This window comes from Hippopotamus amphibius, chromosome 1 (assembly GCF_030028045.1).
Source record: "Hippopotamus amphibius kiboko isolate mHipAmp2 chromosome 1, mHipAmp2.hap2, whole genome shotgun sequence".
Taxonomy (NCBI): domain Eukaryota; kingdom Metazoa; phylum Chordata; class Mammalia; order Artiodactyla; family Hippopotamidae; genus Hippopotamus; species Hippopotamus amphibius.
The window spans coordinates 197,351,810-197,364,444 of record NC_080186.1 but is presented as its reverse complement, the minus strand read 5'-3'; the positions used below and the strand labels follow the sequence as shown (position 1 = coordinate 197,364,444).

Below are 12,635 nucleotides of genomic sequence, written 5' to 3'. Positions count from 1 at the left end.
CCTCTGAAGATATTATTGAGAATAGTTTGGTAAATTGTGGAGAGTTTTAAAAATAAAATGCAATCTGAATTTTAATGAAACACCTTTCACTATTTAAGGGCAGAGATGCCACCTGTGGTTTATCATGACACACAATTAAGTAATCATTATTTATAAAAACCTTTAAAGAAAAAAAATGAAAGTAATCCTCCTCAGGTTACCTCTTTAAACATTTTATTACCTAAACTTCAGAAGTAGAAAAATAAGTTGAAATGCAAGAGACAAATAGATGGTTACAAATTTAACATTTTCTGAAAAATACATCACTTACTTTCTCCACTGCTTGATTTGTTCAGGATTTGTATACTCTTTCAGACATTCTGTGATATGGTCTCCAATTTTTATTAAGCACTGTCTAGTGTGTTCCAGTTGTTCTCTTTCTGAAAGGCCTTTCTCAGGCCTATCAAGTTGCTTCAAAGCTGCTTTGACAGGCCTCATCCTTTCTTTACACTTTGAAACAGGAAAATAAGAACATAAATACATGTATTAAAACCCTGAATTCAACAAAGATCTACTTCTTTCAATGATACTTGCATAAGTAAATACAGCATTGTCTAATGCTGAAATGAGCATTAAATCTCACCTCACAGCTCTTTAAATATCAAGGGTTTTCCCCTCAGACTTTATTCAGAAAGCAAGCCTTTCCACTATCATTTAAAATGTCTTTGTGTAAGCAAAAGCCTTGGATTTTACCTACTTTTTATAAAAATGGTTACTTTTTACACTGTAGCACACCATTCTAAACAGTCTTAAAGAATGTTAAAAGATAATAAAATATTTCAGAGTATAATATTCTATATTGACTACAATATAGAATTAAATGCAAAAAAACTTTATATATTGGCAAAGCTATTAACATCAATATAGTTACAAGAATAAATTGTCTATTCTTCTAATTCCTTGGGACAAAACAAACTAGCTAATGATAAATTCTGCTACTATCATATTTTGGGTAGTCAGGGACCTAGGCGTGGTTGATAGAAACCAATATTTTCCTTGGCCTACACATCACTAGCATGCTAATAAAAGGACAATATACCAAAAACTGTACCATTCAGTAAAGTCCAATTTGTGTGGTAAAAACTATTAACCTTATATCAAAACCAGAATAAAAATATTACTAAAAAAGCAAACTGCAGATAAATTCTATTGTATGTAAATACAAAAACAACTTTAATATTTACAGCAATTATACCCATGAGTAGCAAGTTGGGTTAGTTCGGGGAATGTAAGGATGGATCAACTACAGACAATATATTTAGTTGACCCAATGCCACCATTTATTTGAAAAAAGAAATCCTCACAAGCTGTGAAGGGCCTTTCTTACTATCAATTAAGTGTCTGTATTATATGTGCAAATTTGTTTCTGAGTACTTTACTCTGTTTTATTGACCTATTTCTCCAAATCATTTGGGAAACTTTCCATCTTTTCTCAGAAATAATTTAAATAACACTGGAATTATGTATTCTTTAGTTAAAATTAGAACTCAGCCAAGCCTGATGTCCTTTTTTTAAAAAGGGAAAATCTTCAGTTTCCTTTCTAATTTTTAGTGTTATTCATATTTATTCTCTATATTTTCTTGTTCAATTTTGGTAGCTTATATTCTGCTAGAAAATGATTTACTCAGCATATGTAAGTTGAACGCATACTATATTCTAGGGATTGTTCTAGACCCAGAAAATAGAGCAGTAAATTAAAATGGAGACCCTGCTTTTATGGAATCTATAAACTAGCAGGAGAAGAGCCCATAAATAAACAAGACATAGAGTTTAAGATGTTAACAACCATGATAATAAATAAATAAATAAATAAAGCAAGAAAGAGCAAGGAGTTTTCTATCTTATTTAAGATTTCAGAGACAAGTGATGTTTGAGCAGATATATAAAGAAAACGAAGGAGTAAGCCATTTCGAGCAGAGGGAAGAGCAAGTAAAAATGTCCTGTAACTTGTCTGACATGTTCAAGGAAACAGTATGAATTCCAGTGTGGCTGGAACCAAGTGAGTGAGGCAAGTAGCAGGAGATAATGGGAGTTAACCAGATGCTATGTCTTTTAGACTACTGTTATGACTCTTTTATCCTGAACGAGAGGGAAAGCCATTTGAGGGTTTTAAACTGGAAAAATAACATGGGGTGACTTTATTATCCCTATAACAGTCATTGTCACTCTGAGTTGCTGTATGGCGTATAAACTGAGGTATGAAAGTGTATAGGGTGAGATGAGAAGGGTGAAAGCAGTGAGAACAGCCATGAAGCTATTGAAATAATCTAGGAAAGAGATGGCTGTGGCTTGAATCAGTGTGTTAGAGCCAATATGATTTGTTTACTGACTGAATGTAAATGGAGGAAAAAGACTTGATGACTAAAATCTAAGCTAAGGTCAAGGCCTGAAGATGGGAACTGGAGCAATGATAACTAATATTTATAAAGCACTTATTAGGTACCAGAGGCTGTGCGTTCGTTGCTTTAAACATACCTCATTTGATTGTGACAACAGACCTTCGCAATACTATTCACTCTATTTTATAGAAAAAGAAACTCAAGCTTAGAATGAAATGACATATGTGAAACCCAGGTTTGACCTCAAACACTGTAATTCTTTCTTGACTGCTAAATTACTGCTATCTAGGAAGACAGATCAATAAGACAGAAGAAAATTAAGAGATGCTAAATGAGGCAAAGATGTCAAGGAAAACGAAGACTGATTAGAAACCAGTGAATTTCTTAATAACCAGAGCTATTCCTAAATACAGTAAAATGTATATACCAAGAAAATCCTAATCACACAAGCTCAGAAAGTCTGACTCTGGAGTCCACGTTTAAAACTATTCCATTATTCCTTTCCATAATACAAGAGATTTTAAATCATTTATGAAGGTTAATGAAGAAGAAATTCATGCACTGGGCACAAAAGGAAATTTTCCATTTCACCGGTTATATGAACAAGTCAGATGGCTAAAGAGGAAATGTGGGGAAAGAAGAGGCAAGAGGTACAATTTCACCTAACTCAGTAATGGAGCAGATAGTGTAGGGGAAGCAGTCCAAAACAGTTCAGTGTCTTCACCTCAGAAAAGCAAAAGCACACCATCACCCAGTCCCATTCAATACAGAGGGTGTTAAAAAAAAAAATCGATAGAAAATGGACAGAGAGGCTAGATTAAGATCTAGGCCATAAATAGAAAGGTTAGCCTTAAAAGTTGTTAGGAATCGCAACATGTGAACCTGAAGGAAAGATACAAATGACAGTCAAGAGATAAGATATATGTTCACTCAAAGTAAGTAAGATGGAAGACAGGAGCTGGAGCAGCTTACTTTGAAATGTCTCCAATATTCTCCGAGACTAGAGGGACATCAACAACCAAAAGTGAGGACAAGAAAATTGGGGTAAGGACTATTTTACTTGAAGACCATGACAAATATCTGGAACTATATTAGGGCATATAATGGAATCAGTAGGAAATGAATAAATGTGTTCTCAGTCTTAATATCATCTAGTAAGAGTACACAATAGAAGAAAATGGGACAAGAAGGTGAGCTGGGGATCTAAAAGGCTGTAGTAGTAGGTCAAAGATAAATGTAATTTTAGAAGGTGAAAATTTCCATCTTTCAATTATAGCATTAGTATCAATGATAAAACTGACTTAAGATTACACCCATCATATTATTTGGGTTCCTGATTATATCCAGTAAATAAACGCTTTGGAGAAAGGCTAAGATATATTCTCCCTGACTTTGATGAATATAAAAGCATGGTAGCACGTAAAACCTGTATATTTTAGACCAGTGTTACTCAAAGTGTGGTCTATTAACCTGTGTGGGATAGGTACAGAAATTTTAGAAACTTTTATATCAATTTGACAGTGCAAATTTATACCTACTGAATCTAGTACTACAACACCGGGGCTTATATTTTGTATTCTTTTTCTCCTATTTTCATTTTTATTTTATTTTCTAAAAACATTGGTCTGTAAATGACTGAAAAGAAGGGAGTCCTTCACTTTGGATAAGAAGCGCTGTTATATGGGTAATAGGTTCAGGAACCGAAAAGTTTAAAATTCTAAAGTTGGAGGAAAAAAAGTTTACTCTAAGTATTCCCCAAACACCTCTCCTTAAAGTCTTTAATTTATGAAGAAGTTTTTCCAGGTTGATTCTAAACTCAGGATACCTTTCAAAATTTAAATCTACTGCTTTTGTCAATCTGAACTACAGTACTATCAAATTCAAATACATTTCTAAATTTAAAGTTTTAAAAGAGGAATATAAATTAAATGTTACATGAATTATTCCTAATAACCAGAAACTTTACTACTTACAATACTGAATGTCTTCTGATCTAGTTCTTCAGATTCTTCAGATATGGGAACTGGTTCACCACTTGCAGTGATATGAACTGGAGCATCTGACACTGAAGATTTCTTAGATCTTTCCTTGCTATCAGACTTGGATTCACTCAACTAATGAAAGAGAGAAAACAAAAGAAAAACACAACAACAAAGGCAAAAATGATTAATACTTCCAGAAGACAATTAATGTCTCATTTTATTCTATAAAGTTTATTCACATTTACTATTCTTATCTATTTTATCTTTCCCCCATTTTATTTGGGGAAACCAAAAATAAAGCTATTCTGTAACATTACTTACTAGGTAAGGCATCTCAAACCTGTTTTTCTCCTCTACTAGATACTCATATGTATTTTTAAAGAACTCAGTTATTGAGACTAATTGGGCTGACAGGCAATTTATTCTCCTAAAATGTGAATATGCTGATTGTGTCACTTTCTAAATTTTATATTATGATTTGCATACCTTTTCTTCCTTTATGTCTTTTTCTTTCTGTATAGCTTCTTTTACTTTGTTTTCTCTTTTCTCTTTAAAATCTTTTTCTTTTATATCTTTCTTATCCTCTTTTTCTTTTATCTCCCTTTTAAGTTCTCTTTTATTTTCCTTTTCTTTTGCTTCCCTCTTTTCTTCTGGTTCCTTCTTTATACAAACATCTGGCTCAGATTTTTCTTCACTGTCTCTTTCTGTTTTAACTTTTTTATTTGGATGTTTCACAGAAGTGATCTCATCCTGAAAAGTGCAAGTATGGCCAATGTATTACTAACCAAATCTTGACAAAGACTAATTTCGTTTCTTTGCATGACTATGGATTGCATGTATATGGATTCCAAGAGAAATAACTCAGAATTCTGTTAGTAATAATACATGCAATATTTACCTTCCTATAAAAACTAAGGTAAGCCAATGCCATTCAAAATTCATAAATGGCAAATGTCTGAAAAGGAAGGACCTTTGCTCTTATCCCTCTAGTGACATATAATATTCTACTGGATGGGTAGAATCCTGTTCTGTAAATAAGACTACATAACAAACTATAAAAAAGAACTTCAGTATCTAAAAGTAAAATTTCAAGCCTTAGTTCAAATTTCAAATGTAAAGTATACTAAAAACATGCCATGTTCCTAAAAACATGCCATGTTCCCTTTCTATATAACAGGTTGCTTTTCTAAAACACATTCTTACCTTATCATCATCTTCATCAGACTTTTCTGAGGGCAGGGGAGAAGAATCGCTCTTTATTTCCTCTTTCACTTTTATAGACTTCATTGCTTTATTCTTCTTAGCTCTCGCTTTCCTCCTTTTCGAACCTCCCTAAAAATAATTATTTTTATTCTAACCAACCTCACAGATTCCATTCAAAAAAAATCTTAAATACCAAATCTATAAAGCTAAAAAGAACACACTCTCCTACCCAAACCTTTGTCTGTTTGTACTAAGCTACACCAATCTAAGAAAGTTATATCAACAAAAGTGATATAACTTAATGACTCAAATACAAATTAATGTGAATTAAATGCTAACCAACTTAGTTACTCCTTAAAAAAAAAAAAGTAGAGAGAAAAAGGAGGGTTGTTCACCTCCCTAAATTATTATCTTCAACTAAATCCAATGCTACCAGAGATAGCATTAGAAATTATTTTTAATAGCACATAGGTAGTTATTGACACTGTGGTCACAGGTCAGGATGCTTTAGTTTCCAATTACCTTTCTTTTAGTGTCTTTCTTTTGTGGAGTGCCCTCATAAATTAGCTTGGTGATCTTTAATGGCTATTCCTTAAACTGCCCAATGCCTCCAAATGAAATAACGGAAGCCTGTCCTCTCAAAAAGCACTTCACTCCACTTCAAAAGTTGCTCCCACTCTCTCCTTAAATAATAGGGAAAAACAGATCCCACTTCTGAAAGATATGACTCACTACAGTTTTAAATGTATGCTGAGATCATTTAAGGCAAAATATTATCATATTCAAAATGAAGCTACTAAATTACAGATAAACACACTGATGAGCCCATGTTAACCTCAGGTGCCTAGGGTGATTGGTAAACTAGACTTATCTTAATCAAAAGTAAACTGCTCTTAAGCATCATATTTTAACTTACTGCACCAGAAAGCCTCTGAGCTTCTTTTCTTGCAAGATCTTTACTAAGTAATTTGATGAGGTAGTCTGCACGTGTCTGTAACTGTTTTGCTTGTGGTTTTTTATCAGGATCATCTGGAAGAATCTGAAAAGCAATTAATTTTTTCATCTTGTCTTTAATAAATAACATGATAAAAAATAATCAGTTTAAAAAATGCTTACTCATTTAAAATATATGTATAATTCACTGACAAGTTACAACTCTTAAAATTTGTAGGAATAAACAACTTAGAATACAAAATACATTTTTTATACCTATGCCACAGACAAAGATTCAATTTCTCTGGGAATGAATTCTAAATACACAAGAAGAATATCCCTCTATTCAACATGAGACTACACAGTATGAGGTTAGAAATTTTCAAATATGTAATGTATTTGAAATATAATGTATTTGAATGTATTCATGTTATTAAACATCATAGTATTTATTCTTAGATTTCCTTTCTTCTCAACAGTATATTTAACTATAAAATATACAAAAATTTCTAGAATATAAAGTGTCATCTATCTAGGAGATGACCCAAAGCATGCACTGTGGGGAAACTTTTACAATGAAAATATAAACTAATTTGCTTCATAGTAGCAAAAGACAAATATCTGAAGGTTCCCACTTGTCCATGAAGAAGTAAAATATAAAAAGATAAATGGTAAGCATAGGGCAATGCTTCCAATGTTTTCCATTCTAGGCAAAGAAATGATTATAACTAGTGTGGTAGCATCAAATCACAAAAAATCCTAAACATTGTTTGTTATTTTAAAAATACACACATACACACACAAAGAACAATCCTTTTTTGCTCTTGAATAATATAGCTAATAACTGAATGAGAGGCTTACTTTTAACCTGATACTATGAAGAAAAATATACCTATGCCTTAATAACAAAAATGTAATTTCAGAGGTAAAGCAGAATCTAGAGATCATTTAAATTCAATCCCTTCGTGAAAACCAGATTCCAAAGAAGCCAAGGTTTCACAGCTAACTAGAGCCATGGTTTCCTGACTCCCAGTTGAGTTTATTTCTAACATAATTCAAAAGCAAAAATTCAATTTCACATCAATGGTCAACAGAATCAAGAAATATTTAAGTACCTTGTGTGTCAGACTTAGGTCAGGATCCATTTTAATCATTTCCCAGCTTCCATATCCATATTCATAGATACCAATTAACAAATTGGAATCATCTTCTTTGCCCCAGTCTATATCAAAATGAGCTGCCTTTGTGTGGCATGGGATGATATACCTATCATTAAAGTTAACAACCACTGTCAAATTTATAATTGCCTTATTAAAAACTAATTTTGAAAAGCAGATATGAGTCATCAGAACTTCAAAATACTATGCTGTATTTTATTATTAAAAACATTTTATTCAAACTGGCCAACAGCATAAAAAAATTTTTTAACATACATTCATAACCAAATTATTGAATAACAACAAATATTTTACAACAGAAAAAGTAAACAACTCACTGCTTTCTTTCTTCTGGATCTGAAGGAATGGATTTGTGCAACGGTATTAATTCTTCTTCATGGGAGATGACTAGCTTGGCATTCACCTGTACTCCTGATATTCGGAATGTTGGACCCTTTACTTTTCCAAGTCTACCACCTTAATTTATTTGAAAGAGAATATTAAAAAAGTATACAATATATACAAAATACAAAGCAAAATAGGTTATTATATAAATAAGTACCATTACTTATTTACCTATATTTTTAAGTATTATTTATTTGTGTTAGGGGAGGCTTGCTGGCAAACCTTAAATTTCACTCCGAGATTTTTCAATACATACTAGTGATTATCATATAGCACATAAAGATTCACAAAAAGCATTTCATGTACTTTAACAAATGCACAAGATACAACAATCTATTAATGTCAGCCTTTCTAAATAAGAGTTCCAGTATGATATTTTTCAATACATCTAATTACTGAATCTTATCTAATTATTTTTATTTAGATAGATGAATTACAAAATAAGTATAAGGAAGTAACTATGCTGAAACCAATATCACATGTGTATACTTATATCTCATTTATACTAAAAACTAACAATAATTCCTGATGTTACCTCCCAGCCAGAAAATATACCAGGGCAGACAGATTCTACTGCCTTCAATAATACAATTCTGCTCCCCATTTTCTATTATCCAGAAATGGCCTTGCTTTGTTTCACAAAGCATCTTTAAGACTAATGAATGGGTAACTTAAGATACAATACCTACCTAACTCAATAAAAGCATATTTTGAAAATTGCATTTATGTCTCTTTAAATCACTTTCATTTTAATTTTACCTGTTCGTTCTGTTCCTGAAGAATTGTCCTTTAAAGCTTTAATGCAACCATTATGTACCAGTTCTCCTAGTCGCCTGAGGTCTGTCTCTGACTTATCAACTAATTCAGCGTCTCGAGCGATTGCATCTAATCTGTGATAAAATAATACAATTTTCAGGTAAATATGCAGAATAAAATGAAGCCATTTAAGATAGATACTAAAGTTCTATAAATTTTTATTATGCACTGATCAGATAATATGAATAATGATAAATGTTCAAAACATTTTTTTCATCATCTAAAATAATTATTTCATTGTAGCTTCACACAAGCTCATCCCAAAATAAAACAAAATATCTCTATTTTAAGATGGAGTTTTGGAAAGAAAAAATAGAATTAAATCAATTTGAGTCTCTGTCACTATAACTGATGGTGGCTATAGCGGTTATTGAGAATAACAGATAACTTAAATAAAACTGGTCTTTAAGTCAGAGGCTAGGTTAGCAACTTCACTTCTCTATGGATGAATCTGCTATTTTATAAGCTGTGATGAAAAGGTAAGAAAAAGCATTTGAAAAGTACCTTACAATTATAAAAATGCAAATATTTTACAAACCATATATTTTATAGAAAATTTCATTTGTAGATAAAATTTTAGAGACTGGAAAGAATTAAGGATAGTACAAAAACACTTTCAAAAATCTATCTGAAATTTCCTTTCTATAGGTTGACTTTATAAAAACCTGTTACAGCAAATTTAACAACAGTATAAATAAAGCTGACAGCATGTGATATACTCTATAATTCTATCGAGAATGACAGATGTATTTACCTTTCCAGAGGGCCACCAAATTTCTTGTAACTCTTGATAAACCTAACAGAAAATAATTGTTTGGTTTAAACATGGACTTCACTATTCATTTAAAAAATAATACGCAGTGTAAAAATTAATTCAAGGCACTGTTACTAACAAAAATAAACTATGCTACAATCAAAACGTTAAAACATTAAGATATACCAAGTAAGACAAGACATATTTTAATAGCCAGATGATGTTCAGAAACCAATATAAATAAAACAATAGAAGCTAAATTTTATTTTAGAAAGTACTTTATTATTTTCACAAGACAAAAAAAGTTCAAGGCTATCAGAGGAAGTGTCTCCAGAGTTATCAATCATATTACACACCTCCTCACATTTCAAGTGTTGATAATACTGAATAGAGCTTTAATTCAGATATATGGTATTATACCAACAATGGAAAAAAAATTACTTAAGAACAAAGCTATCCAAGTGGTGATGGATGAAGGAAAATATCCAGGAAAAGTAGAAGTTGAAATGTCTCTTCAACTAAAGACAAAGTCCAGCAAATCGGGTGGTCATAAAAGTACCCTAAATAAAATCTAACAATATATTTAGTTTTCTGGTAGAAATAAAATGATGAAGAACTTTATCGGTCAGGTCTATGATTTAAAAGAAAAGAGTTACAATGGCTTGAAAGATACAATAAACTCTCAAATTACATCAATGAACTACCTTTCACAAATTTCATATGCAAAATTACATAAAGTAAGCTGTTATCCCATTCCCTTTTAATAACTCTGTATATATGAACAAACATATTTTGAAAGAACTACAATTTATCCTGACCAATCTTACCTCAATTCCTATTTGGACATACCAGAAACACTTTTAACATGGTTATTTTAAAAAAGCCAATTACCTCAGTGTAAAAAAACTAGAAAAATATGAACTAAATTACTCCACATAAAGTGTAATATTGGGAGTCATAAGTACAGTGAGAATTTTTAATAAATAATCTAATGTACTGAAATATACATTTCATTATTCAAATGGGCCACTATTCTGAACCACATTGATAAAATCAAAATAATTTAGCAGTCTAAATAGAGTAACAATAAATAACACAGCAAAGATTAATAATGCCAAACTCATTTTTTACCCATAGGTATAAAGAACAACCAAAAGCAGAACCACCCAATTGCTACATAATTATCATATATTTGCCTCCTCTAAAACTTCCATCTTAATCTTTAAAATTCACAGAATTTCTGTTTTAATTTCACCCCCTACTAAAAGCAAATTGAAGTAAAAATGGTCTTATGTCATCTTACCGCCGAATTTCTGCATCACTAAATCCTTTAATATTTTCCCGAGGGATAGTTCGTGGTCTTCCACGTTTCTTTGGCCTTTTCCTTTCTGAGATCGAATCACTATCAGATCCAGAGTATCTCCTACTTCTACTGCGCCTCCCTTCACTTCCATTGAAACTAATCTGGAATTTGAAAACAAAATTTTGCCCAAGTTTAGGTAAAGTAGGCTTCTATTTTAAGAGCAAAGAAAACACTATAAAAGATTGACAAAATTAACAAATACATATCAAAAATATTCTATAACAAAATTAAAAAACAAAACAGAAAAAATATAGTGCATTAATGACAGAGTTATTAATAGCCTTAGCACTTAAAACATTCTCATAAATCAGCAGGAAAATACCCATTGTCCTTTTGTAAAAATATGTGAAAGGTTATCAACAAGCAATCAAATAACATAAAGAATTATACAACCTCACTGGTATATTAAAATGTGAATTAAAGTAACAATGCAATACAATTCTTTTTTAATCCATCAACTTGACCAATACTAACTAAGCAATAATAGCCAATACTGTTACTCGTATAGAAAAACAGATAGTCAAACACCTCTGGTGGGTATTTAAACTTGGACAGAGGGCAATTTGGCGATATTAAATCAAACGTCTTAAAAATTATCATTCTGCTGACCCAGCAACACCACCCCTAGGCATTTTTCCTGATATCAGAAATGTAAAGGAACACTGGCCAATAAAGTCGTTTTTATCACAAAAGTAAAATTTTTTTAAAAAACTGCAAACAACCTAAATGTTCATCAAAAAAAAAAAAAAAGACTAGCCAACCTATACAATAGAAAGTTGAGAAGCATTAAAAATTTTGTAGAATGACTACATACTATCCAAAGGAAGAAAGCAAGTTCCAAATTAATGACTCCAAATAAACTTGGCAAATGATATGTATTAAAAAATATTGAAATTATGTATACTGTATACCACAATATTATTATTACTTATATCTCTCAGTAGACAGACATTTTCCTGCAAGTCTTTGGAGTTCTTCCAAAGTCTCAGTACATATTCTGAATCCCTAATATGCTAAAAGCTACTTGAAAGTCAATGACAGTATTTAGTTCTTATTCGTTCTAACCATCTCCCATCCTTTCACTAGATCTAATATAATGCTGTGCTTCCCATGCACTATAAAAAGAAACCATTAAGGGGTTCGCAGAAATAAACACAAAAAAGAAACTACATATACAATGACTCTCAGGCCAAAGACATGGCTCCATTTCTGCCTGGGATGTAGAAAGCTGGTAGGCTGCTCCTGCCCTAACAATAAATCTAATCTACAAAATCATAACTTTTATTATACACATCAAAATCACAAGGCAATCTAGTAGTCTAAAATATAAGGAAATACAGCAGATTATAAGAAGAAATGGAACTCGAACACTGACTGGCTCACTTGTGAAGAGCATGAATGGTAGACATCAAGTACCATACAAACAGCTAAGAGGAAAGTCAGCTAACATCTGCTAAAGACTTGAGTGTGAACTACCATGAGAGCAGAGGATCTCTGGGAAACAGACACAGGAAGAACCTGCACCCACTCTCAAGTACTTCTCCACAAACCTCTACCAGGTGCTCATGAGAAAGACTGGAAACTTCAGGGCTGGCGAATAGAGAAAACATTCCTTCCTGGTGAAGGCCTAGAGAAAGAGAGTAG

General features: G+C 31.9%; 1 protein-coding gene across 6 annotated transcripts in view; it reads right to left on the bottom strand.

Annotated features, from left to right (window-relative positions):
- Positions 1-12,635, bottom strand: part of CHD1 (chromodomain helicase DNA binding protein 1) — a 78,888-nt gene that overhangs the window by 15,100 nt on the left and 51,153 nt on the right. For 5 of the 6 annotated variants that reach the window (XM_057738474.1, XM_057738505.1, XM_057738485.1 and 2 more), the window contains 10 exons: positions 10,932-11,092; positions 9,629-9,670; positions 8,818-8,948; positions 7,992-8,130; positions 7,612-7,762; positions 6,480-6,602; positions 5,564-5,692; positions 4,847-5,110; positions 4,352-4,492; positions 311-489 (listed from right to left, as the gene is read on the bottom strand). In XM_057738474.1, the coding sequence (XP_057594457.1) occupies positions 311-489; positions 4,352-4,492; positions 4,847-5,110; positions 5,564-5,692; positions 6,480-6,602; positions 7,612-7,762; positions 7,992-8,130; positions 8,818-8,948; positions 9,629-9,670; positions 10,932-11,092 (1,460 nt within the window). The remainder of the gene's footprint in view (positions 1-310; positions 490-4,351; positions 4,493-4,846; positions 5,111-5,563; positions 5,693-6,479; positions 6,603-7,611; positions 7,763-7,991; positions 8,131-8,817; positions 8,949-9,628; positions 9,671-10,931; positions 11,093-12,635) is intronic. The other variant, XM_057738516.1, reaches the window with a different exon arrangement.